The sequence below is a fragment of the Myotis nattereri genome, assembly GCF_964212035.1.
Source record: "Myotis nattereri genome assembly, chromosome: 1".
NCBI lineage: Eukaryota > Metazoa > Chordata > Mammalia > Chiroptera > Vespertilionidae > Myotis > Myotis nattereri.
Genome location: NC_138075.1, coordinates 53142095 through 53167881, shown reverse-complemented (window position 1 = coordinate 53167881; position 25787 = coordinate 53142095). Strand labels below are relative to the sequence as shown.

Genomic DNA, 25787 nt, shown 5'->3' with positions numbered 1-25787 from the left:
CTGTGTGTATGGAGATGATTGTGTGATTTCTGTCCTTTAATATATCAATACGGAGTATTACATTGATTGATTTTTGGATGTTAAACCAACATTGCATTCTTGGGATAAATCCCATTTGGTCACGGTGTATAATCATTTTTATATGTCACTGAACTCTGTTTTCTAGTATTTTGTATCTATAATTTATAAAGAATGTTGGTGTATAGTTTTCATGTAATATCTTTGTTGCGAAGTTCTCTACACTTTGGTCTCAATTTTTTTTTTACCAAGAATGCTTTCAAAGGCTTGACTTGCAGCATCTTATTTTCAAGCCTCACCACCTTTCTCCGCAAGCCCTTCCCAATGCCCACTGTATTCTATACTCTCTAGCTGCTAGGTGTTTACTGACACTGATCCTTTCCCCAACCCACCCCACGTATTCATATCCTGTAAGGCCTATGTTAAATCCCTCTTTCTCTTCAAGCCTTCACAGGCCATCCAACCCCCAGAAACCTTGCCCTTTTGGGGATACTAATGTCATGTTACAAACTAACATTTGCTTAACTGCTTACAATTTACAAAACTCATATTGCATTTAATTCTCATAATCCTGAGAAATACATGTGTTTACTATTATTAAGCCAATTTTGTACAGAATGAAGTGACTGGTCCATGATTGCATAGCTATAAAGTAAAAGATATTAAACCCTAAGCTTCTGGTGGCAAGAAGGAAAGTGCTCCATTTGATATATTACCTTCTAGCTTTGAGATTAAGCATTTACTTCTCAAATTCAGTCTTCCCCCCTTCAAGTAGCAACAAATATTTATAATGCATGCTGTCTACACAGCATGTACTACTTGAGGTAGGGAGGAGAAGGCCTACAGGATAGACTCCAAAGAGACTGCTACCCCCACTCAAATTTACCTATACAACCAAACACTCTCATCTTCTGAAACTAAAGCTAAAAAATAACACTAAACTGATAAGCAAAGTAACTCACTCAAAGAAATTAAAAATGAGTTACTTATGGGACTAAGGTACTTTTAAAATATTCTGTACTAAGTAAACCAAGAACTTTTCTGAATCTAATTGCCTTTAGAGTTGTATTCTTAAGACTTTAATTATTTCAACTGAAGTAAATAAATTTGTAACCTCATTGACTATAATATATCCAATATGAGTCAATGATAAACCATGAGAACAAGTGATCTGTCTGAAACCTAGAGAAAGAAATCAAAGAACAACATCAAAAGTAGTGAAACAATGCAATGGGGCATCTACTTCTGGCCTTAGTGGAGTAACTGGCACTGGGCTTGTCCTCCACTGTGAACAACTAGAACATAGATGAATTTCTTCCTTCAAACGGGACGTCAGGCAGTAGGGACTGTGACTGCAGAGATAAGAGAAACAAATAAGGAAAGACCTTTCTGCCAGAAGACTTTCTAGATTGTAGCCTGGGGAGCTGAAGTAGAACAGGGTGGTCTCACTGAATTGAGTTTTCAGAGGCTGAGGTGGCTGAAATGTGAAGAGCTTAGTGCCGGAAGGAGAGAATGAGGTCCAGAAATGTGCATGGCAGTCCATTTGGGTCCTTGGCTGAATGCTAAGCAGGGAATACATAGGGGAGGCTCCATGAGACTAGGTAAAGAACTAAGACCATGTCATCTGCTGCTGAATAAACCCAGAGTTCCTACAGGGCTGGGAGACATCTGAGTTCTGACCAGCCAGAGTGGAAAAGACCTTGAACACTGGGAGCATTCAGTAGAAACCCCAGAAGGACCTCAACTTGGTAATCTTAGTGAATTTTTGTATGTTAGAAAAAGATAAACTAGTCCTAACAAAGCTTAAAATTAAGTGTCAAAAAAGTCAAGTTGTACTTAACCACCTATTAGGGGGAAAAGAGCCCAGCACTGTTTTACAGAGTAACAACCAAACCTACTGTTCAATAATGTAATGGTCACAATGTTCAGCATCCTTTCAAAAAGTAACAGACATGAGAAAGCTTATATATCCACACTACTATAATATAAAGGTCAATATTTTCCAAATTTGATGAAAACCATAAACTCATAGATCCAAGAATTTTCAATGAACCTCAACTAAGGAAAAAAATCTACAAAATCTCAATTGTTGAAAAACAGTAAAAATATAATATCTTAAAACAGCCAGAGAAAAAACATTATGTACAGTAAAACAAAGAATGACTGCTAATTTTTCATTAGAAACAATGTAAGTCAGAAAAAAAAAAAACACAGAATGACATATTTAAAGTGTTGAAGTAAAATCAAAGAAAATAAAAACTGTCAAATCAGAATTCTATTTTCAGAAAAACATCATAAAAAATAAAAACACTTTCAGACAAACAAAAGCTGAGAAAATACATCAATAACAGGCCTGAAGTATAAGAAATGCTAAAGATCTTTACACAGGAAGAAAATTATATCAGAAAAAAACTTGGATCTACACTAAAAAAAAAAAAAGGAGAGGGACAGAAATGGAAATTATGCAAGTAAATATAAAATAATTTTGTTTTCCCATTTATAAAATTTTTCAAAAAGCTGACTGAACAAAAAGAGTAGCAAGGTTCTCCGTAGGGTGTATAATATATGTAGTAGCAAACTAAAGGACAAAAATAGCATAAAGGACGACATAAGAAATGGAAGAATTCTGTTGTACAGTTATACTACTAGAGGCCCAGTGCACAAAATTTATAGGGGCGGGGGGGGGGGGGCATGCCTCAGCCGGCCTGCACCTTCTCGCAGTCCGGGACCTCTCAGGGGGTGTCCGCCTAAGCCGGCAGTTGGACATCCCTCTCGCAATCTGGGACCCCTCGCTTCTTACCACCTGCCTACTCACTGCCCCTTATTGCTTGGCTCGCTGCTCCTTAGCACTGCCACGGAGGCGGGAGAGGTTCCCGCCACCATCGCTGTACTCACCAGCCATGAGCCCAGCTTCTGGCTGAGCAGCGCTCCCCCTGTGGGAGTGCACTGACCACCAGGGGGCAGCCCCTGCATTAAGCATCTACCCCCTGGTGGTCAGTGTGCATCATAGCGACCGGTCGTTCTAGTTGTTCCACCGTAAAGGTCACTTAGGCTTTTATTATATAGATGTATGAAGTAACATAATACTATTTAATGGTAGACTCTGATTAAGATGTATAATATAATCCTGAAGCAAGCACTTTAAAAAGAGGCATAACTAATAATCCAAAATAGAAGATAAAATAGGGTACTCAATTCATCCAAGAGAAGGTAGAAAAAGAGGAAAAAGGAACAAAACACCAGATGGGACAAGTAGAAAACAAAAATCAGGATGGGATATTTAAATGCAACCATATCAATAATTCATTTCATATTAACCAAAAGTACATATTGTATTATTCCATTGATATGAAATTCTAGACTAGGCAAAATGAATAAAAAGAAGTAGCAGTTGCCTGGGACCAAGGGTGTTAGTCACAAGGAGGCATGAGAAATCTTTTAGGGTATGGAAAAATTCTATATCTTGATCTGCGTGATTGTTTCATGAGTGTGTACATTTGGTAGTTATATGGGTGCATTTTTGTTGGATGTAAATGATAATTCAATAAAGTATTTATAAAAGTTAAAAAAAACCTTAAATGTCAAAACAGATTTGAACCCAGCAGCCTGGAAGCAAGCATTATGTTCTTCCTGATTCACTACGCCACATCTTGTCTGGCCAAAAAGATTAAGTCACCCATTCAACTAAGTTTCCAATACATGATATTGTGGTTTTTTTAAAAAAAGGTGCTCAGTTTTTGGATTAAAATATCTTTGGAAGAAAAAGTTAAATGCCTAGAAATTAATTGATCAAGAAATGTGTAAAACCTTTATGATGACATTGGTGATGAACATGGCAGGACAAATAAGAGATTTACACCATGTTCCTACGTGAGAAGACAATCTTGTGGCAAAAATACTTATCCTCAATTTAATATAAATGGGTAATGTAACACCAGTCAAAATTCCAATGAGAGATTTTTGGGGAAGAAGGAAAGGTGCTTAGAAAATGGATTTGAAATTTTATCTGAAAGAATGGGCAAGAATAGCCAAAAGATTTTGAGAAACCATATAACAGGGTGTCTTGCCTACCACACTGCAACACATCTTTTATAATCTAGTAATTAAAGCAATCTGGCACCAGTGAAAGAATAGACAGATAAAATTTTGAGTCTCAAAACAGAAACATGAATATATGGAAATTTATCATATACTGTTAATGTTTTATTCAAATGAGCTGCAAAGGGATAGATTGTTTAATAAATGGTGTGGAAGGAACTGAACACTCATTTATAAAAAAAAATAAACTTAGACCTCCTCTTTCATTATTTATGAAAATAAATTCCAACCAGATTAAAGATTTAAACAAAAACAAAGCCATAAAGGTACTGAAAGAAAACGTTAAGGGCCATTTGTATAACCTTGAAGAGGTTCTTTAAAGATGACAGGAAGCCCAGAAGCCATTAAGAGAAAGGCTGAAAGATATGACTGTATACAAATTTAAAACTTGTGCATGACAACTCTTTTTTAAAAAAAATTAGAAAGCAACGAACAAACTGGAAATATTGTAAATTCTACAAGAATCAGAAGATTAACACAATATATAGAAAGATCTCAAAAATAAAACCATCACTCTAATGCATTCTTGGTGATAAGCAAGTTAACATATAAATATCCTTTTGTTTTGCAATTCCACTTCTAAAACATATCGAACAGAAAATATCTATCTATCTATCTATCTATCTATATGCATATATATATATATATGTAATTTGTCTTAGATCTCCAAGAATTTTTATTTCAATAGTGTAATGTGTAATAGGCTGTGTAAAAAAGTGAAAAAAATATAAGTGTACATGAATGAGGGTTACACTGTATTAAACTAGGATACACTGATTCAAGAGTATTCTTGCAGCTATTAAAAAAAGAATGAAAGTGATCTATAGAGGCTGACATGTAAAGTCTGATATCTCATTTTATATATTATGAACTCATTTTTATTAAAAATTATTATATAGCCAAGACTCTCAACTGACTCAACCCGGACCATTGGTTGGTTAATAAGAAAAAGGTCAAAGCATAGAGAAAGATACTTTAAGTACTTCATTTTAGTTTTAAGAATATGTACACTCATTCTGCAATCTTTGGATATAGGATCAAGGACTTTTCTTTAACTAGGGGTACACCTGTCCTTTCTTAGTAAACTATACCCTTAAAATATTGTTTAAAATTTCTGGTTTCAGCTTCTTTAAAATGCAGTGAGGACTTAAAAACATTTGCAAAGCAATCCAGGTGCACACTCTATCTAGATCTATATTCCCCCCACACCCTGATCTTTTGCAATTGCCTTGCCCACTCTTCACTGACTGCAGTTTTCCTAAGCATCTAGCCCTTAGCAAATCTTTTAACACATTAGACTTAGTTGAAATAGGAATAATAACTCTCACGCTCACATTTTGGGTTATGTTTCACTGAAATTTCAAAATTACTATAGTGAATACAACTAAAATAAAAGGTTGACAAACATAAAACAATAATGTGTAACTATAAATTAACATCAGGTTTATTAATCAATTAATTTCTTGTTAAATATGTTCACATCTGTCAGTTTAACCAAGTACCATTAACTGTATCAGCTAATATACTCAAGTCCCTAGACCTGTGCTGTCCAATATAAAGCACTTGAGCCCAGCTGCCATTGTTCAGTGGTTAAGCGTCGACCTATGAACTAGGAGGTCATGTCTGATTCCCAGGCAGTGCACATGTCCAGGTTTTGGGCTCAATCACCAGTGGGGGGTGTGGAGGCGGCAGCTGATCAATGATTGTCTCTCATCATAGGTGTTTCTAACTCTATCTCCCTTTCCCTCTCTGAAATAAATAAAAATAATAATAAAGCACTTGAAAAGTCAAAATGTGAATTGAGTTGTGCTGTAAATGTAAACTATATACCAGATTTTGAAGACTTCATAATGAAAAAAGAATGTAAACTACTGTGATAATGATTTTTATATTGATCATAAATTGAAATGATAATATGGAAATACCAGATTAAATAAAATTGCCCAGCCGGCGTGGCTCAGTGGTTGAGCATCGACTTATGAACCATGAGGTCACAGTTCAATTCCCGGTCAGGGCAAATGCCCAGGTTTCAGGCTCGATCTCCAGGGGGGGGCATGCAAGAGGCAGCCAATCAATGACTTTCTCTCATTATTGATGTTTCTATGTCTCTCTCCCTCTCCATTCCTCTCTGAAATCAATATATATATTACTAAAATTAATTAACTTAAAATATTTCATGTGGCTAATAGCACATTTTAAATTACAAATGTTGCTCTCATTATATTTCTATTAGGTAGCACTGCTCTAGACCTGCAAACATCCTTTGTTCGATGATGATGATGTCATCTGTAAAGTTCTGCTTGGTAAAGTGAGTCAGATTATCTTTTATCACCTCTGTTATCTCAACCCAAGACATTTTGGGGTAACATTTTATTATAAACCCTCTAAGCAAACTTGTGACTCCATATCAGCCAGGGGCCAAAAAACTATGGCTCAGGGGCCAAATTTGGCCCCTTGCCTATCCAGCAGGGGTCCTCAAACTATGGCCCGTGGGCCACATGCAAACACAAATATTGTATTTGTTCCCATTTTGTTTTTTTACTTCAAAATAAGATATGTGCAGTGTGCACAGGAATTTGTTCATAGTGGGTTTTTTTTTTAAACTATAGTCCGGCCCTCCAACAGTCTGAGGGACAGTGAACTGGCCCCCTGTTTAAAAAATTTGAGGACCCCTGCTATCCAGTATGGATCACAAGCTAAGAACAGTTTTTGTGATTTAAATGGTTGGAAAACAAATTTTAAAAAGATTCATATTTTGTGAGACATAAACATTATATGAAATTCAAATTTCAGTATCTTTAAATAAAGCTTTATGGGCCTATAGCCATGCTCAGCTTATATACTGCCTGTGGCTACTTGGTGCTACAAGGGCATCAGAGACTGTAGTGCCTGCAAAGTCTACACTATTTATCACCTGGCCTTTTACAGAAAAAAGCTTGCTGACCCCTGCTCTGTATCACCCCTTATGACACATGGGCATTGGTAGTTGCCAGTTGCATCTACAGGATCTGGTTGAAATAAACAGAAGAGAACACTTCCCATTTTAATCTCTACCAGAGATTAGTTTAATTTCCAGCTTTTTAACTGGCTTCTGCCATTATTGTTCTTGACTCAAGAGAGTGTCCAGAAACCCAGTCATTGGGAAAGTCTCTTCTGAAATAGTTTTATTTTTGCCTCTGTATTCCTTTTATTTCAAAAGATAATAGGGTTTTGTTTACTTGTCTGAGACAGGTTTTACACAGATGGCATCACACAGAAAAAGATCAGGGGTCTGTAGCCTCACGGGTCAACATGTGCCTTTACTTTGAGATTCGCCAGAATCCCAGCTATGACACCAATGATGTCCTTGGAGGGCTTAGGTGCTCACTGCTCCTTTGGTGACCAGCCTCTGAGTAACATTTTCCTGTTTCTTTTAAACCCTCTACTCATGTGCAGGGCTGTTCAACCCATGGTTTCCCAGGTACCTACCTCAGTAGACCCTGTGAACGCAATCTTGTCTATGCCAATGTGAGAAGCTATTGCTGCCCCAGCCGTTGGCCCATATCCTGGCAAAATATTGACGACTCCTGGTGGAAAGCCAGCCTAACAAAACAGAATTGGAGGAAGGGTGGCTTGTGAGGGCTGAAGCAGCAGGTGAAATCAGATATGCTCCCATAGGCCCCAACCGTACGGAGCAGGGGCCGCTTCTGAAGGCGGCTTCTCTTACCTCCTTGATGAGGGCTCCCATGTAGAGTGCGCTGAGTGGTGTCTGCTCTGCTGGTTTAATAACTACTGTATTGCCACAGCACAGAGCTGGAGCAATTTTCCAGGCAAACATCAGCAGGGGGAAGTTCCACTGAAAGGAAAAAACCCGCGGTTGATAGATGGAAAAATATCCCTCCGCTATTTGTTTTCAAGCTGTGACTTCTCAGATTTCTCAGACTACTCCTCAACATAAATCTTGTTCCACCACAAAGTGTAGATGTTTGGATTTTTTAAATTACTTCATTAAGAATAAAATAGGACTGGCCTTGAAAATCCAAATTACTATATTCCAACTACCCAGCAAAAGAAATCACACAGTGAAAAGAGAATCTTTGTTTTGTTTTTTCATTGTTGTTATTTTATATGTTTTTAAAACTAGACTTTGGTTCCAGTAAGTTCCTGTGTATGAAAACTTTTTCTTGCATTTGTGATTTTTGTACCAGGGATTTCAGACGGGTATGAAAGCTCTATAGTGTGGAAGAACTAGAAGAGACTATTCCAGCTGTGAATTATATTTAAGTCAATGCGTATTTTAAGGCCGTGCCTTTTACTTATATATATATGTATTATCACAAAAACATGATTATAAAAATAGAGTGCATCTTTGCTTTTGGAGTACGCAAAAAATTTAGTTTGTTTTCTTTCCACTGCAAAATAAGCTAATGGAGACTAAAAAATATATGTACCTGAATTTGGGGCCAAAAAATGATTTTAAAAGAATATTGAGCTTGCATTGTCCTAAGCACAGGCATGAGCCTCAGGACTATCAGGTATTGCTGATAATTTCATTAAGAATGAACACAGAAATGCTGGTCCCCTGGCTTCAGCCGGACCACAATGTGTTTCTGCCTGAAGCATCTCAGCTGCCACCCCTGAAAGATTCTCACTGGCCCTGGCAAGCTTGCAAAAATATACAAGTGTCTTGCCTTCACCAAACACCCAATTTCTTTTCCCCTTAGTTGTTTATAAACTTGGGAGTCCACAGTGATGTTTCAATTCCATCTACAGCATATAAATCTTGGAGCGCAGTAACCGAGCGGAGTGGCTGACAGGCAGCTCTTGTCCTGTCAGTGAAAGCTGCTGCCCCGAGAGTCTGGGAAGGGCCAGGAGAGCAGGCTTCAGCTCCTGCAATTAAGGTAACAGACCTCACCCCTGCTCTGATCCAAGTGGGGTTTCCCGGGGAGGGGGCGGGTTTTAGGAGGGGGGGAGCGCTGTTAGGAGCAGAAAAACTTAAATCAAACCTCTCATTTTCCGTTTTCATTCTCTAACAAATTTCACAGTAACCCGGAGTCTATAATAGCTCATGAAAAGAATATTGATATCTCTAAAAAAATTTTGCCCCCCAAGCCCAAAGATGATCTTAACTCATTCTCTTATATTTTGAAAAGAGAAAACTCCTTGTCTACAATATAAGAGTGTAGTTTGAGACTCCCCTGAAATCCTGGCCGGAATGATGAGCTAGCACTGTTGGAGGACTGGATGGTGTTTTGTATAGTGCCACGGCTGTGTATGAGAGAGAGGCAGAAAAAAAAGACAATGTTTAATGTTCCAATCCAAACACTAAGCACTACATCTATTTCCCTTTACAAGACACACAACAGCCCGGCATGGTTTCAATTATGACCGTGACGTTAATGGTACTGCTGTGTCTTCTGTACAGTCTTCTATCTAGATTCTTGTGAAAAGAAACAGTGAGAAAGAATGGGATTAAAAGACCATATAAAACAATATGCCTGGAAAGATGGTGAGTCACAGTTTTAAAAAATAAACAAGCAAATATAACAAAGCATTAATTTTCCATAAGCTGAATGGACATCCATAACCAAGGGTAGGTTATTAATACATTGGGCTTGGCTTTGCTTATTTTAATCATGAGAATTCCATGACTTGAGAACTCAACTCCTGGTAACGGAGCTGAAACCCTATTAACCTGTTCAAATAAGCATTTGCAGGGAGGCTGTTAAAGATATGTCAACAACATGAGCTCGGTTTTTTTCCCCCCAGTAATGGAAAACACACATCACTGAGATCCATGTTTTATGTATCTTTTAAGAGAACTGGTTCAAATGAAAATAAATACGAAGCATGAGGATCTACACTCACCGGGATGATCTGTCCACACACTCCAATGGGTTCATGTCTTGTGAAGGTAAAATAGTCTCCATCTGAAAGAAATGAGTATGGTCACTACCAGGGAATCCAGATCAGAAGAAAAAAATGCAGAGGGAGAATTTGGGTGGCAGCAAAACCAGAAATAAAGTTGAGAAAACATCCCACTCAACCGAGTACGAAAACTGGTAGATACTTTACTTGGCATAAAGTATCTCCGGTTATGGCTCCCAGACACCCAGAGTACTAACCTCAGAGGCAGAATGATGGACAAGTTGATGGCACTAGAAACAGTCTTGGGGGAGGAAGTTTTGGGGGTGGGGGGCACTGGAAACAGGAAAATATTCACTACTAAATTTTATATTAAATATTTAAATAATACTTATTTGTAGAACACTTATTTGATTTAAAAACTGAGATACCTCAAAATTTTCAAATGCACTTCCTGAGCCCTCAGATGCAGGCATATGTAGGCCTAATTTTAAGAAGACCAAAGTCCACTTCAAAGAAAACTCCATCAATAACCCAAAGCTTCCACCTCCAAACTAGCCATGGAAACGAGGACAATTTAATAACCTTGTTTTCCTTATAGGGACAATAGGTAACTGGAATAATTATCCGGGAAAGTCAAACCAAATTCTCCTTTAGGAAAATGCCATTATGTTTATCTGAATTACGTTAAATGGCTAATTGAAATAACCAAAGAAAGAATGGCGCATTTTTTAGCATAGGGCCTTCCCTTTCTGGTCCTGGGCAAAATCTTTGCTCTTCCCTCAATTGCCAACCTTTTGGCCACTTGACTGATATGTTTTCTCTCTCAAAAGCCGTCCCTCCCGGAAAGTGAAGACACTGGGTTAACCCTCATGAACAGCATCATGGGGGTAGGCAGGGGTGCAGGTGGGGACAGGAGGGGGTATGGGCTGGGGGAAGAGAAAATGATGTGACTGTTTATCATTATCTCTAAACACCTTTGAATCACTAATATTTATCATACAGAATTGTTTTAAATTCAAAATTATACATTTTAAAATAATTAAAGATCGCTCTCTCTCTCTTTTTCCTGGACCTCTTCCCAGAATTAACAGCTATCTGTAACTGGTAGCATCCTTTTATTCCGCCCCACCTCTCATTTCTTAAAATGCAAATAGCATCATATTATTCAGTATTCTATATTTTATCTTTTTTCCACTTCTTTTCACAAAAATCTAACATATTTAACTGCTGAATGTTATTCCACTGGCTCAATAATGGTGCTACCTACAAACGATCCTGAGGGACACCGAGACTGCCTTCAGTTTAGGCTATCTATCTATAACAATAAAAGTGTAATATGCTAATTAGACCGGACAGCTGAATGACCTTCCGGACATCATTCCGGATGTCCTTCTGGATGAACCTGTGGTGGCGGGGCCAAGGCAGAGGCAGTTAGGGGCAATCAGGCAGGCAGGAGAACAGTTAGGAGCAATCAGGCTGGCAGGCAAGTGGTTAGGGGCAATCAGGCAGGCAGGCAAGTGGTTAGGGGTGATCAGGCAGGCAGGCAAGTGGTTAGGGGTAATCAGGCAGGCAGGCAGAGTGGTTAGGGGTGATCAGGCAGGCAGGCAAGTGGTTAGGGGTGATCAGGCAGGCAGGCAGGCCAGTGGTTAGGAGTCAGCAGTCCCAGATTGTGAGAGGGATGTCCCAGATTGCAAGAGGGATGTCATGGATTGCGAGAGGGTGCAGGCCAGGCCGAGGGAACCCTCCCACCCCATGCACAAATTTCGTGCACTGGGCCTCTAGTATATATATAAAAGTCTAAGCAACCAAATGACCAAACAACCAGTTGCTATGATGCGCACTGACCATGAGGAGACAGATGCTCAATGCAGGAGCTGCCCCTTGGTGGTCAATGCGTTCCCACAGCCAACCTCCTGTGGCCAGCCAACATCCCGCAGTCCCTCCCCCAGGCCGGCTGGCCCCGATAATTGGCAAGGCCTACAGACCCCACCTGTGCACGAATTCATGCACCAGGCCTCTAGTTATAATAAAGCTGTAAACACTATCATTTTATATACCTTAGTTTTGTGTGCAGACGACTCAATAATTATCATAGATGTCATTCTTTACAATAATGCCAGCTACTACCCTTCTTCAATTTATAAATCTCTGTAAAGGTGGGGTTTTAATGTTAATACCTTTTTATGTTTCAGATTTTTTTTTTCAGTAGCTATAATTGTGATGTCAGGCTCTTCTTCCAGGGAAGGTTTTCCATGGGGAGCAGTAATACCAATCAATAGGCTAAAGAGTTTCAATTCCAAGGAAATCCTTCCCAAGTAAACTCTACAGTTTGGCTAAGGTGATGGATTCAGGTGGATAATCACAAACCATAAAAATCAAGATAGAGTACAAATGGGCTGAGGAAAATATGGGAAGAGGAACTGAAGAACAACACAGGTGCTTGCTTTAGAAGCACATGTGGGAAAGGAACAGTTCAGAGGAAATCCACAAGGCGCTTGTGCAAGCACAGCACGGTGACTCATAAAGCATTTCCCCGTCTACGTGCTAAGTGCTGAAGAATTTAGTGGTATTACTTATATGATTTTGAAAGTTACTGAAAAAATGAAAGAGAAGGGAAAAAGTGTAGGCAAAATCTTAAAAAATGACCTCATGAGGAACTCTGTAATTATGTCCCAAGAGAAACTGAGTATGGGGAATGAAACTTCCCTGAATAAACAGCTCACAGATTGGACAATTAGCTAAAGGCTGGCTCAGAGAAAGGAACTGAAGAATCTTCTGTCCCTACCGTTCCTCTAAGTAGTCAATAAAGAAATACAGGCTTGGTGCTTGAATTTTCCCAACGGAGCACGGAGTGAAAGAGATAAAGGAAAGACCATAGACCTTGAATTCAGTCTGTATTCCAGTCTGGTCAGCGCAAGGTGATTCTGGACACCCCTAGTCTGATCTGGGGCCCTGGCAAACACAGTAGCTGTGCCTTTTATCTGCATCCTTGCCTAAGGCTAAAGGCACTTCAGAGGTCCTCCCAGGGAGTACGACCCGCTCCAAATCCCACCAAGCTTCCAGACTAAAGTTACCCAAACACCAATCGCTCAAGAGCCATCTTCATCATTTCTGCTATATCCAAGTGTAACTACTCTATTACTTACTCAATCATTCTGTTAAATCAATTCATCTTTTAAATATATATACATGGCTACTTGTTAGCAGCACCTTAAAGAAAATCTATGAAGCAGCTGGTTTCATGAGTTAGCAATCTTTTCTTCTGATTTCTTCAAACCTAATAATTAAAATAAAAAACGTTCTCACTACTTTACTGTGTAGAGTCACCTTGCACGCTACAAGCGCCAGGTGGTGTGCTATATTGTACTTCTCAAGTTTAAAAGTGTACACAAAGCCCCTGGAGGTCTTGTTGCAATGCAGACTCTGAGTCAGGAAGTCTGGGGGACCTGAGACTCTGCAAGCTCCCAGGTGAGGCCAGCACTTCTGACCCACAGATCACACTCTGAGTAGCGAGGTTCAATGGAACCAAGAGGGTAAATGGGAGTCGACAGGCGTCGTGAGGACCTACAGCCGCTTCATGCTGACTTCATTTCTGTTTATTTATTTTTGCCTCTCTGGTAACTCGACTAATTTGCCTGAAAGGAGTCTGAAGTGTAGGGGAATCTGATCAATGTTTTTAATACTTTTAAAATAGCAAAATATGAACAAAGCATATATATTTCTATGGAGCCTTACAAAATATTTTCACATTCTTATTTCATGTTCAAAACAATTTGATGAGATAAAAAACACAGCAACTGTTATTATCAACATTTTATAAATAGAGAAAACATGGCACAGGTAGGTTAAGCTCAGAGTCATATAACTGGTTAAATTGTGGCTCCTGGACTTGAAACTAGGTCATCAGATTTCAAGTTCATTACCCTTAGAAACATATTAAAGACTCTTTTGTGAATAAGGTGTTGGATTTAGGTGGATATCACAAATCATAGGACCCGTGTTATGTCAACAAGTTCAAATGAGGTAAAATGACAACTCTTTTGTAAAAGGTGAGGATGACTCTTTGAGGATCTGGAATGTGGACACAGAGAACTCACAGAAACTCCAGGAGCAACAGTAATAACCTCTCTCTCTCCCTTCTACACCTAAGGTGATACATAATGAGTACTCTCATCTGCTAGAAGAAAAATTACCACCCGTTTTCCCATGTTTTATGTTAATAACTAGAGGCCTGATGCATGAAAATCGTGCAAGGGGCTCGGCCCTTGCAGCCCCGGCTGCCTTGGCTGGACCTTGCAGCCCTGACTTCATCCGCAAGGTCATCCGGACAATCGTCTGGAAGGATGTTCGGATGGTCGTTCTGCTGTTCGGTCTAATATATTAGGACTTTATTATAAAGGATGCTCCCCAAGTACGGCAAGATGACTTAAAGGTTGTTCCCTTCATTTCTCATGGGCTTGATGTAGAAAACATCTCCACCCAAACACAGACTCTCTACTTGGGGCCGCGATGACCTTAGGTCTTCTTACCAACCATGAAGCAGAGAGAACCAGACTCAGCATGAAGGCCTGCATTTGATGAAGACACCAAAAAAATGATCTGAATCCCACAGCCTGAACTGACAAGTCAGAACATAATAACTATGGTGGAGAAAACTAAAGAAAAGATGAAATACCGAAACAGAAATACTAAATCACACGTGTAAGTCTTTTATCTCTCAGCTTCTTTCCCATTTCACTCAAGAAAGTAAAATTATAGAGTAAGATACCACTCTTACAGGAGTTTAAGACTCACCCAGGGACAACTTCCCTGATGTGTTTTACACCTGAGTGTTTACACAGCATGAGGAATATAAATTTCCTACAATTAAAGACATTATCATACTACTAGAGGCTTGGTGCACGAGATTCGTGCACCCGGGGGGTGTGGACCCTCACCCCAGCCTGCACCTTCTCACAGTCCAGGAGCCCTTGGGGTATGTCCAACTGACAACTTAGGCCCGCCCCCCATGTCAGTCAGACATCCTTAGTGCTGCGGAGGCCAGCTTCTGGCTGAGCGGCGCTCCCCCTGTGGGAGCGCACTGACCACCAGGGGGCAGCTCCTATGTTGAGCATCTGCCCTCTGGTGGTCAGTGCGTGTCATAGCAACCGGATCTTTCCACAGTTCAGTCGATTTGCATATTACCCTTTGATTATATAGGATAAATTTGGTTGAATTTTGGATCAAATTTTATGGGTGTATATTGAGCCATTTCTAGAATTATATCGTTTTCTTCCCTAGAAATGAGTAATAAACTTCCTCTGTGTTTGTGAAATGCACTTAAGCTACTGTTCTATGTTTTTTGAGGGGAACTCAACAAATTACATAGGAGAGCCTTGGCTGGTTTGGCTCAGTGGATAGAGTGTCGGCCTGTGAACCAAAGGGTCCTGGGTTTGATTCCAGTCAAGGGCATGTGCCTTGGTTGCAGGCTCCTCCCCAGCCTGCGCCCTGGTCAGGGCATGTGCAGAAGGCAACCAATCGATATGTTTCTCTCATATTGATATTTCTCTCTGTCTTTCCCTTTCTCTTCCAATCTCTCTAAAAATCAATGGGCAAGTATCCTTGGGTGAGGATTAAAAAGAAAAAATTACACAGGAGAGAGAGCAATTATTCAGTTAATTATAACAATTTAATTATTTGGATTATTCCTTCAGAGTAAACATTATTTCTTAAAGCAAATTTTATAGTTACTTGAAAAAAATTTTTTACAGAATTCTCATAAGCATATCTGACATTGACACAATCTATACAAAAACTAGACAGTATAATTGGGCAATATGTATAGTCAATAAAATCAGAAAAATCTAAAATGTGCCAGAAATTGAGAAGTTTATCCAAAATGAGCTGCAAGAACTAGCTCTCAGTTACATTACAATACTAAGAGTATTTGAAGAACTGCAGTTAGTTGGATATACCTGGTCACACTAAAAATTAGTTTATTTGACAGCATAAAAATCTGTGCAGAATTCAGTGAATGGGAGGTCATCTCCCCCTCTCCAGTGTTAAAACAATTAGACCAGCTACACTGAACCATCCCGTCATGTCCCCTGGCAGATTCCTATGTATTCTGACACTGAACAGATACTGAACAGACCTCGCAGAACAGTTTACGGCTATAATGATAAACTATAAACACCTATACAAACACTGAGACTTTACATTACTTCTCTGAACCTCAGTTTCTTTGTCTGAAAAATGAGGAGATTGGCCTTAGGAATCCTTGAGGTCTTTGCAGCCTTAAACCTCTCAAAGAGGTTACATGTGAAACAGACTTCATGACCTCCTGTCACCACCAATTCAGGTCCCACTAACTACCCTGATTCTTCTTAGGTGGGCAGAACAAACAGCTCCCCCTCTCAGGGAACAATAAGATTTCACCACATGTGCCCTTCGTTAATGGCACCAAACTAGATGTAGCTGTTGAAGGCAAAGCCTTAGGATCTGAGTCAATGTCTGAACACTTTTTACCGATTGTTTCGTTTAACGCATAAAACTGAAAAGGGATGGAAGTGGATAAATAATTACATATGACCTGAGTAGGTTTTTAACCTTTTCTGTAGGCTAATAGAAAGCCATTCTGTAGGAATTCAGCTTAAAGCATGAACTATATTTTCTCTACTTACATAACACAAAATCAATAAAATCAACACTAGGTAGTTACAGAGGAAAACCTTATGCAAATCAATTAACCTCCATTTCTCCCTCCATTAATTGCAAACAAGTTTTGATCCTCCATCATAAAGAGTTTGTGGACATGAGAGAATATAGGTTTTAAATGATCAAAATGGGGAAAATAATACTTTGCCTGCTGGGTTGCTATGAGATTAGAGATAATATAATGAGCACAAATAAGGTGTTCACTAAATCATAGTAATGGTTATTATTTATCAACATAATTAGAAGTGCCATCGTAGCAGGGTCAGAGCATAGGATTTATGGTCAGAGACAACAGCTCCACTGAGCATCATGGCAGGAAATGACAGATACTGCATGATTCTGGGATAACATCCACTGTGGGCCTTGAGTGGGATGCAATGGAGAGGAATGGGAGACGCTCTCAAGTCAGAAGAAGCAGCTGTCCAGTGGATGGCTCAGAATGGTCATGCCATAACCCTTTCTCCTCCTCCCAAATATTAGGGAGGCCACCCTACGAGGGGGTGGGGGAGGAAGCAGATACTTGCTCTCCCCAACTGATTGTCCATCATGTAATCAAAGTGCAATTTTGATCATGGCACTCATGTATTTAAAATAATTCAGTGACTCACCATTGGAATAAAACATGTACCATAGTTTCCCCAGCCCCAGAGCCCCACTGTCTTCTATATCTGGCTATACTTTCAGATCCACTACCACTCTGTACTCTCCTCCCCCCATGCTTTGCACAGGCATTGCCACCATCTGTGACGGCCCTATCTCCATCTTTATGTACCTACCCTTCGGGTATCATCTTGTTCATCTCAACTCCTTCTCAAGGAAACCTTAATACCGGCGAAGATGGCCTCTCCTATGGATTCCCATTGAACTTCATGCTTCCACATCTGAACAAACCACACTGCACTGCATCTGCTTGTCTACTTACTGCTTTTCCTTCCTATTTTATGAGCATCTTACTTACTCACCTTTGTAGTCCCCAGTGCTTAACATAGGACCCGAGAGAGCAGGTGCCTGCTCCGTGTTGGTCTCTATCCTCTCCTTGCTACTCAAGGCAGAGGCCCCACAGCCCAGGCATCACCTGGCAGCTGGTTAGGAATAAAGAATCTCAGGCCCCACCCCAGTCCTATTTAGTGGTACACAGGCACAATAAGGTTGAGAAGAACTGCTCTAAGCCATCTGCACTATCAGCCAACCATTCCCTTTTTATAAACCAACTAGAGGCCCAGTGCACAAATTCGTGCATGGCTGGGGTCCTGTCAGCCTGCCCCAATGGGGGCTGATCGGGGACAGGGCCAGCTAGGAGGAGGGGCTGTGGGCAGTTGGCCAGCTGTCTGTGCCCCAAATCAGGCTCACTGGCCAGCTGCAGTGGGCGTCATAGCGACTGGTCATTCTGGTCATTCCAGGGTTCTAATTGCTGGCTTTTTATATATATATAGATACTCTTCAGTCTAGGAAGGTCTCACAGGGCACTTCCAGGATCCCAGCATTACTTCACACTTTTCCTAGTACGCACAGGGAGAGCAGGCTGTGTTCCGGAGAACACCGGTAGAGTACCTGGCACGGGACATGGCAACCTCCAGGAGCCACTCAATAAACATGTATTTTCTTTCCTTATATCTATTCACACTCCCATCCACATAGCTCTTGCAGTCGGTCCCTTTCCTGCCATAACTCTTCCTCCCAGTAGGTAAAACGGATCCTCTAGTGAGCCGAGTCACCAGCCTCTACTGTTAAAATTTCAGCTCTACAACTCTAGCTGGGTTAGTTAGAAAAACTATTTAACTTCCCTAGGCCTCAGCTTCCTCCTCTGTCAGTGAGGAGGTTAATAATAGTGCCTTCCTTTTGGGGTGCTGGGCAAGCACTCCATGTGGTATTCGCTACCCCTAATAGTCATGCTCTGGTCAGGAACTTTCCACCAACTAACTCAGTCTGGATACTTTCCCTCTCCTTTAAAGGAATACAGCACTGATAGGCCAAGCCACATGACTTAAAAGAAAAAGAAAAGAAGAAAGGTATCAGGATGGTTGTTGTTTTTATAGATTGTGAAAGTAATTCATGGTCAATATGGAAGAGTATTTTTTAAAAAGAAATACGCCATCCATAATCTCACCACCAAGAGAAAACAACTGTTAACATTTTAGAGTATTTCCTTCTAAACAAATAGATCTTATGTTTCAGGAGGGAAAGAACTATGTCTTAATCTGCTCAGAATTTCCCCAGACTTCCCCACACCCGAGGCCTCTCCCCGGCTCTGAACCTAACCTAGCCCAGTGCTGAGCACTCAGCAGCTGACAAACACATACCTGTTCCTTGGCTGCCTGAGGTACTGATGTAAGTGGCTTGACCCTGCACGTATATGTGAACTGTCTATGTGTAGAAATAGGGTCATTATCCGAGTGATGTAATCTGGCTCTTTGTTTGGTTCAGTCTGCTATAAGTGTGCTCATATCTGCATTCTATGTGACTGCCCTTCAAGTTTGGTGGTGAAAAGTGTGTTTCCGGTGGGGTCTCATGTTTCCTTTTTCAGTGTACTCGGATTTCACATACCTACAGGAATGGTCATCCCGTGAATTTTATCAGCCCAGCCTGCATAATACCGAAGGGTTTTGATGACCCCCTGCAAATCCACATAAAAAGCTTGCAGGAACGGTTTGCCACCATTGAGGGATTCCATGGTCTGCGGAAAAAGAAACAGAGAGAACTTTCCAGTGATACGCTATATAATTTCTGGAGCAGAAGAAAAAAGAAAGCGAGAGAGCACAGATGACTATGGACAGTGATGCATACCTGGTCAACTCTGATTTCTCAAATACAAAGATTTCAGTACTGCCAGTTTAGTTTAGTTTCCAGTAAAAATCACAATGACGATATCTGTGCATGTTCTTGGGTTTGCATGCTCCCAGTAACCACTATCCAAGTGCATAAACACGAGATTTCTTCAACTGGTGATAAGCAAATACTCTTTGGTCAAACCACCTTCTCTTATATTAGTGATCAGAGCTGGGGAGGGAAGGGGTCAGAGTCCACACCAGTAATCTGAGTCCACAAAGAGGAGCAGGGACATGGGCTTTTATGCAACTGATGAGAATATAAAACGTTTTCCACAGCTGCCAAGACCCCTGCTGAGGAATGGAATATCCACGGCGCACAGTGAGTTTATTTATTGCCACCAAATAAACAAGGTCTCCTCCAGGGAAGCTCAGACTTTAACTACTCAAGGGCTGCTTTTTTGTAAATATTTATGTTAGCAACCATTATATATTGAGAGTGAAGTATCTGGCTCATTTAATAAAAATAGAGATATAAGGCAGTTTTAGATTATAAATGTTATTATTTTAATCACATGTTCCTAAAGTGGTTAAATCCGTAACAAAAAGAACTAGAAATGAATACACTGAAATGAGAAAAGAGTACTTCGACTGAGAAATATTAACAGTGTTGCAAGGTGAACAAATGAAAGAAACAAAACATGTTTGTAATCTCATGTCCTTTTCTATAAGGACACTTTATAAAACATAGTGGTATGAAAGCTGAGCACTGAAAACTAAAATTGAAATATTCTCCATCCCATAACATGAAAATACTATTATTTACAGTGCAACTTATCCACTTACTGTGTGTATAAGATGAAATTCGTTTTAAAATATCATGTTACTTAGCTTCTTTTTCTGACTGACCTATTTTGCTTAGCATGGTATTCTCAAGCTAAGAACCATATGATGTCATTCATATGTGGCATATAAAACTGAAACCCATAGATGCAAACAACAATGTGGTGGTTACCACAGAGAGGTGGGTGGGAAGGTGGGAAAGGATATAGGGGGCCTAATGCATGGTGATGGACGATGATTTGACTTTGAATTGGGAGCACACAATGCAATATACAGATCATGTATCATAGAAATGCACACTTGAAACTTATATGATCCTATTAACCATGTCACCTCAAAAAAATATTGTGTTACTTATCACTGTACATTGACTCACCTTTCTTAAAAGAAATCATATTACTGCCTAGTACTTTTTATAATATTTAAATGTTCATGAGATGAGCATTACATTCTCCACGTCTAGCAGAGAGCCATCTACACAGCACAGAGTGCAATAGAGTCAATAGTGAAAATCTGGGCCACCTGAATGGTCCCTAGGAGCTACTGACACCAGCCAAATTGGCCTGAGAGCTGCCAGACTACGTTTATTTTCAACTGTGTTTACTCGGATACAGTATTAACCTCAGTTCGGGCAGGAGCTCCCCTACATTCCAGAGGCCACCTCTTACTAACACTCACGCCTCTCGTGACTTGGTAGGGTTTAAAGGAAGAGAGGCCATTCAAGTGTCGTCACAGTGAGACATATGTCAGAAAAAGAATGGCATTTGAATTTTATGACATGAATCTATAACTGCAAAAATGAGCTATATCATCATCTAGTACATATTGTTAATCTGATGTTGTAAATATTGTGTCTTTAACGCAATCAAGCTGACCGTTACAGACCCTCAGGGTACCTCCCACTGACTATGTGCCAGGAACTGTGCTAGGGATTTTTTTTTTAAGTAAAATATAATTTTCATTCTCAAAAAAATCATATACCTTGGAATACCCTAAGCCAGTGGTCGGCAAACTGCGGCTCGCAAGCCACATGCGGCTCTCTGGCCCCTTGAGTGTGGCTCTTCCACAAAATACTGACTTCTGCACATGGGCCACGAAGTTTCAATCGCACTTTATGTGTGCGCTCGCTTGTGGTATTTTGTGGAAGAGCCACACTCAAGGGCCAAAGAGCCGCATGTGGCTCGCGAGCCGCAATTTGCCGACCACTGCCCTAAGCTACTCCAGATAATTCTGTTTTGCATGATATTGATAGGTTAGCCAAAAAAAAACCAAATGGTGTTGAGGCTTAAATAAGTTTGAGAAACATTGGGTAGGGCTTTTCAGAGTCGTTAATATGCTTGGTGTCTTGCAAATCTCCAAGAAGGAGCCATTTCACCATGAAACACCTTTTTCACAATATAAATAAGCACCTCCTTGAAGGACCAGATTAGGAAACGGTTTTATAGATGAATAAAGGTTATGTATAGCTAGCGTTCCAAACCATCTCCATAAAGATGCATTTTTGTTTCCATACTCTGAACTGATCCCCGAGGGGCTGGTGGGAGGGAGGGGCCCTGGGAGGTGTGAACGGAGGAAGGGTACGGATGCCTGCCTCTCCCGAAGCAAGCCCTACGGGGACCTGTTTGCCCACGCAGACAGCAGGACCTAGCATTTGTGGTTTGAATGCCCTGACTGAGCAACGATGCCCTAAGTATTAACTGATCAGTTGTACGTCATCCACGTGGAGATCCCTTATGTACCGAACGGGCATTCCCCAGTGGTTCCAGCTTCCAAAAAGTCTTTTCTCTAACAAAATGATTTTACTTTAAAAACTGGCAGTAACAACAACAAACACATTAAGAGAGGAACGTTCCTTAGGTAGGAAAAAGACCGTTTTAGTGAAAGGAAGTAGCTGAAAGGGACAGAACAAAGGCAGCAGGAGGCCACCAGGAGTCCCCATCACGCCCCGTGCTCCTGAAGGAGTCTCCTTAGTCAAGAGGGGTTAACTCTGGGGAGTCAAAAACTGTCCTTTTGGTTCTTCAATGAATCATTTGGTATTGCTTTTCTGCAAGCAGCAAGGTGACTCTCCTGCGGCTTAAGAGGCTTGTTTTGTTTGTTGAGGGCGGGAGGGAGGCAGGAAGGCCTGTACCAGTCGTGGGAAGCTAAGGTTTTGTTCTTCAAAATGAAGTAAGAAGAGACACTCAGCTGGTCCTCCACTAACCTCCCCCACCTGATGCAAAAGCCAAACATCTCTCGTTTTTCTTGTGTTACATACTCCGTAGCTTGCTCCCCCGGTCTGCTTCACATCATACTTTCATAAAGAGCGAGGAATCTGAATTTCAGCGGAAAGGTAAGTTTGGGGTAAAGACAATGTTTGCTTAGGCTACTTACTGCAAGAACTGCCCTGTCCCGTTCCACCAAGTCTGCGAGCTTATCCAACAGGCGTCCCCTTTCAGAAGCATCCATCCTTCTCCACACTGAGCCGAGGGAGAACGCCAGGCGGGCTGCCTGCACTGCTTTGTCTGTATCCGCCTGTGGAGAGAACGAGGCACAGCTGAAGCGAGACAACACTCCAGGTAAAGGAAGAACCAACCGCTCTCAAATGTCAGTGGTGGTGTCTGGAGAGTAACTTCACAGGGAGTCTTTTTTCTAAGAAGGACGTACCTTGTCTGCTTCTTGAACTTCGCACACCTGTTCTCCTGTGGCTGGATTATAGACAGGGAACACTCTCCCGCTCTCTGAGTTCTGCCACTCGTTGTTAATGAAAATCTAAAGGAGTAAACAGCAGAATGGGATTGATGAGACAGGTGACAGGAAGCCAGTCAGAGGCAAACTGTTATGGAAATATCACAGTAATCATACTTACTCTATATGCTTGCTGCTATGCAGGTAAAGTACAGAATATGAAGAGTTGTAAGAGGCCCTTAAACAGTATGCAGTCCAGCTTCCCCCTGCCCCTAATTCAGAAATTTCCTCTATGACATTTTTTTTTACCTCAATGTCATCCAAAGACTAAATACAGTGAACCTGTCAGCCAGTGAGAGAGTCAAAAAGAAATGAAAGGATAGAGTCTCATAAACATAGCAAACATACACTGGGGCTGAGAAAATATTTATTGATCCATTATCCAAGCTCTGGCCAATACACATAAGGAGTAAATTGTGGATTAAACTGACAGTGGTCAAACCTTAGATCCTAGTTTCTCTGTCAGAGGCATAAGCGTCTTCACAGGGAAACTTGAAGGTGCTGAAATATATACACTGAGTGGCCACATTATTATGAACACCTGACGTTTCTAGGCAAATTAGCTATAATTTCGCGCTGAAGTTGCTAGAGGCCAGACCATTATAAATAGGGAAGCAGGTTGTTTAGCATGACAGAAGTGATTTTTTTCTGAAGATATGGATAAACAACGCGATTTAACAGCATTTGAACGTGGGATATATTTGAACATGAGTGGCCAGATTATTATGACCACCCCATCAGTACTTCGTTGGACCACCTTTTGCCTTCAATACTGCGGCAATTCTTCTTGGCACTGACTCCACGAGATGTTGAAAGGTGATGCGAGGAATCTGACACCATGCCTGATGAATAGCACTGTCCAGTTCTGTGGGATTTGATGGTTGTGGAACCAGCTGCCTGATGGCTCTTTTAACTTCGTCCCACAAATGCTCCATTGGATTGAGATCTGGTGATTGTGGGGGCCACCTAAGCAAGGTAAAGTCTCCCTCATGTTCTTGAAACCACTCCTGCACATACGAGCACCGTAGCATGGCGCATCATCTTGTTGGAAGAAGCCATCTCCATTGGGATACGCCATCAACATGATAGGATGAACTTGATCAGCAACGATATTTAGGTATGTTGTGCTATTCAGACGTTGTTCCACACGAATTAAAGGGCCCAAATCATGCCAGGAAAACATGCCCCAAACCATAACACTGCCCTCACTAGCTTGAAGGGTTGTACTCATGCATGTGGGATGCATGCTTTCATGCTGTTTCCGCCAAATTCTCACTCTGCCATCTGCATGATGCAACTGGAAACGTGATTCATCGGACCACATGACTTTTTTCCCATGCTCAACTATCCAATCCTTGTATTTCTGTGCGAATTGCAAATGTTTTATCTTGGTAACTGCAGACAGCAAAGGTGTTCGAACAGGCCTTCGGCTTCCATATCCCATACGATGCAGTGTATGGTTAATTTTCCTACAAATGTCAGGCGGTCATAATCTGGCCACTCACATTCAAATAAATCCCACGTTCAAAGGCTGTTAAATCACGTTGTTTACCCATATCTTCAGAAAAAAATCACTTCTACTGTCGTGGTAAACAACCTGCTTCCCTATTTATAATGATCTGGCCTTCTAGCAACTTCAGCGTGAAATTATAGCTAATTTGCCTACAAATGTCAGGTGTTCATAGTAATCTGGCCTCTCAGTGTATAAGCATTTACTTAATTTACAGTCAGATCCTGAATCGAGCAATCACTCTGACCAAACTAACTAGTAAATCAAACAAGTTACAAGTTGAACCCAAATGAGATTTCTCTCTCTTTGCTTGGTAGGTTACATGGCTCTGCAGAGGGAAAAGATCTATAACTTTCAAATTGGTCTCTCTAGGCTTTCTTAAGAGCTTTGGTTCCTTATATAAAAAATGAAGATTTTATTAAAATGGCAAAGAGACTAATGGTTTAAGAAATTATTTGAGTCAATTTCTCAGAAGATTTATAAGACGTGAGTTAAAAAAAAAAAAAAGAAGGGGAAATATAGGCAAAGAAAATTCAAAAATTTTATAGCATTAAGAAAGAAACCCAAATGAATAGTTTGGACTATTAAAAGTCAAAGAATGCACAGAGACATTTTCTGTAACATTAATGGCATGACAATGAAAGTTTCTGAACTTGTGAGTCAGTCAGTGGTAAGCTAGTTTACTATTGCCTGCCATTTTAACAATCACAGATGAGGCGAAATGATTACAGAGTTACAATTTTAAATATTAAGTTCTATATTATTCCAAAGCTTCACTTTTTCCTGGCTTTGATAAAACAATGAGCCTGTGTTGAAGAAGTTATCTTTTCCTGAAGGCTTTTTAAGATAAAGGGGAAAAAATATCTTCTATCTGTATAGCACCTAATACAAATGTATTAAGCACAAGCACAATGACCTTGTAATTTCATACATTTTAATATGCAATTTATAAACATACTTAGTATAATGTATTCATTTATTCAATAAATACTTAGCTACTTCTCGCCACTGGAGCGGCAAAGATGCCTAACAGTTCCAGCCTTCCAGTCAGCATCTTACATAGTCTCTAGTAATTCATTAAATATTTGCAACACCCCTAACAGCAGGGCTTTATTCTCTCTACAGAAAATGAGACAACAGAGAGGCCGGGAAGTTAAGAGTCCTAAGAAGCAGGTTCTCGTGGTGCTTCTGATTCTGTCTATTGCTCTTCACACTACACCATGGTTGCCAGGATTGCTCAGTCCAAAGAAACACAACTAGTTAACTGATGTCTAAGCCTGAATTAG

General features: G+C 40.5%; 1 protein-coding gene across 2 annotated transcripts in view; it reads right to left on the bottom strand.

Moving 5' to 3' along the window:
- ALDH1A2 (aldehyde dehydrogenase 1 family member A2) overlaps positions 1 to 25787 on the bottom strand; it is a gene marked incomplete at its 5' end in the record, with an annotated part of 93703 nt that overhangs the window by 28914 nt on the left and 39002 nt on the right. The window contains 6 exons of one of the 2 annotated variants that reach the window (XM_081093581.1): positions 7585 to 7698; positions 7823 to 7951; positions 9964 to 10025; positions 19204 to 19333; positions 22638 to 22778; positions 22911 to 23015. In XM_081093581.1, the coding sequence (XP_080949707.1) occupies positions 7585 to 7698; positions 7823 to 7951; positions 9964 to 10025; positions 19204 to 19333; positions 22638 to 22778; positions 22911 to 23015 (681 nt within the window). The remainder of the gene's footprint in view (positions 1 to 7584; positions 7699 to 7822; positions 7952 to 9963; positions 10026 to 19203; positions 19334 to 22637; positions 22779 to 22910; positions 23016 to 25787) is intronic. The other variant, XM_081093582.1, reaches the window with a different exon arrangement.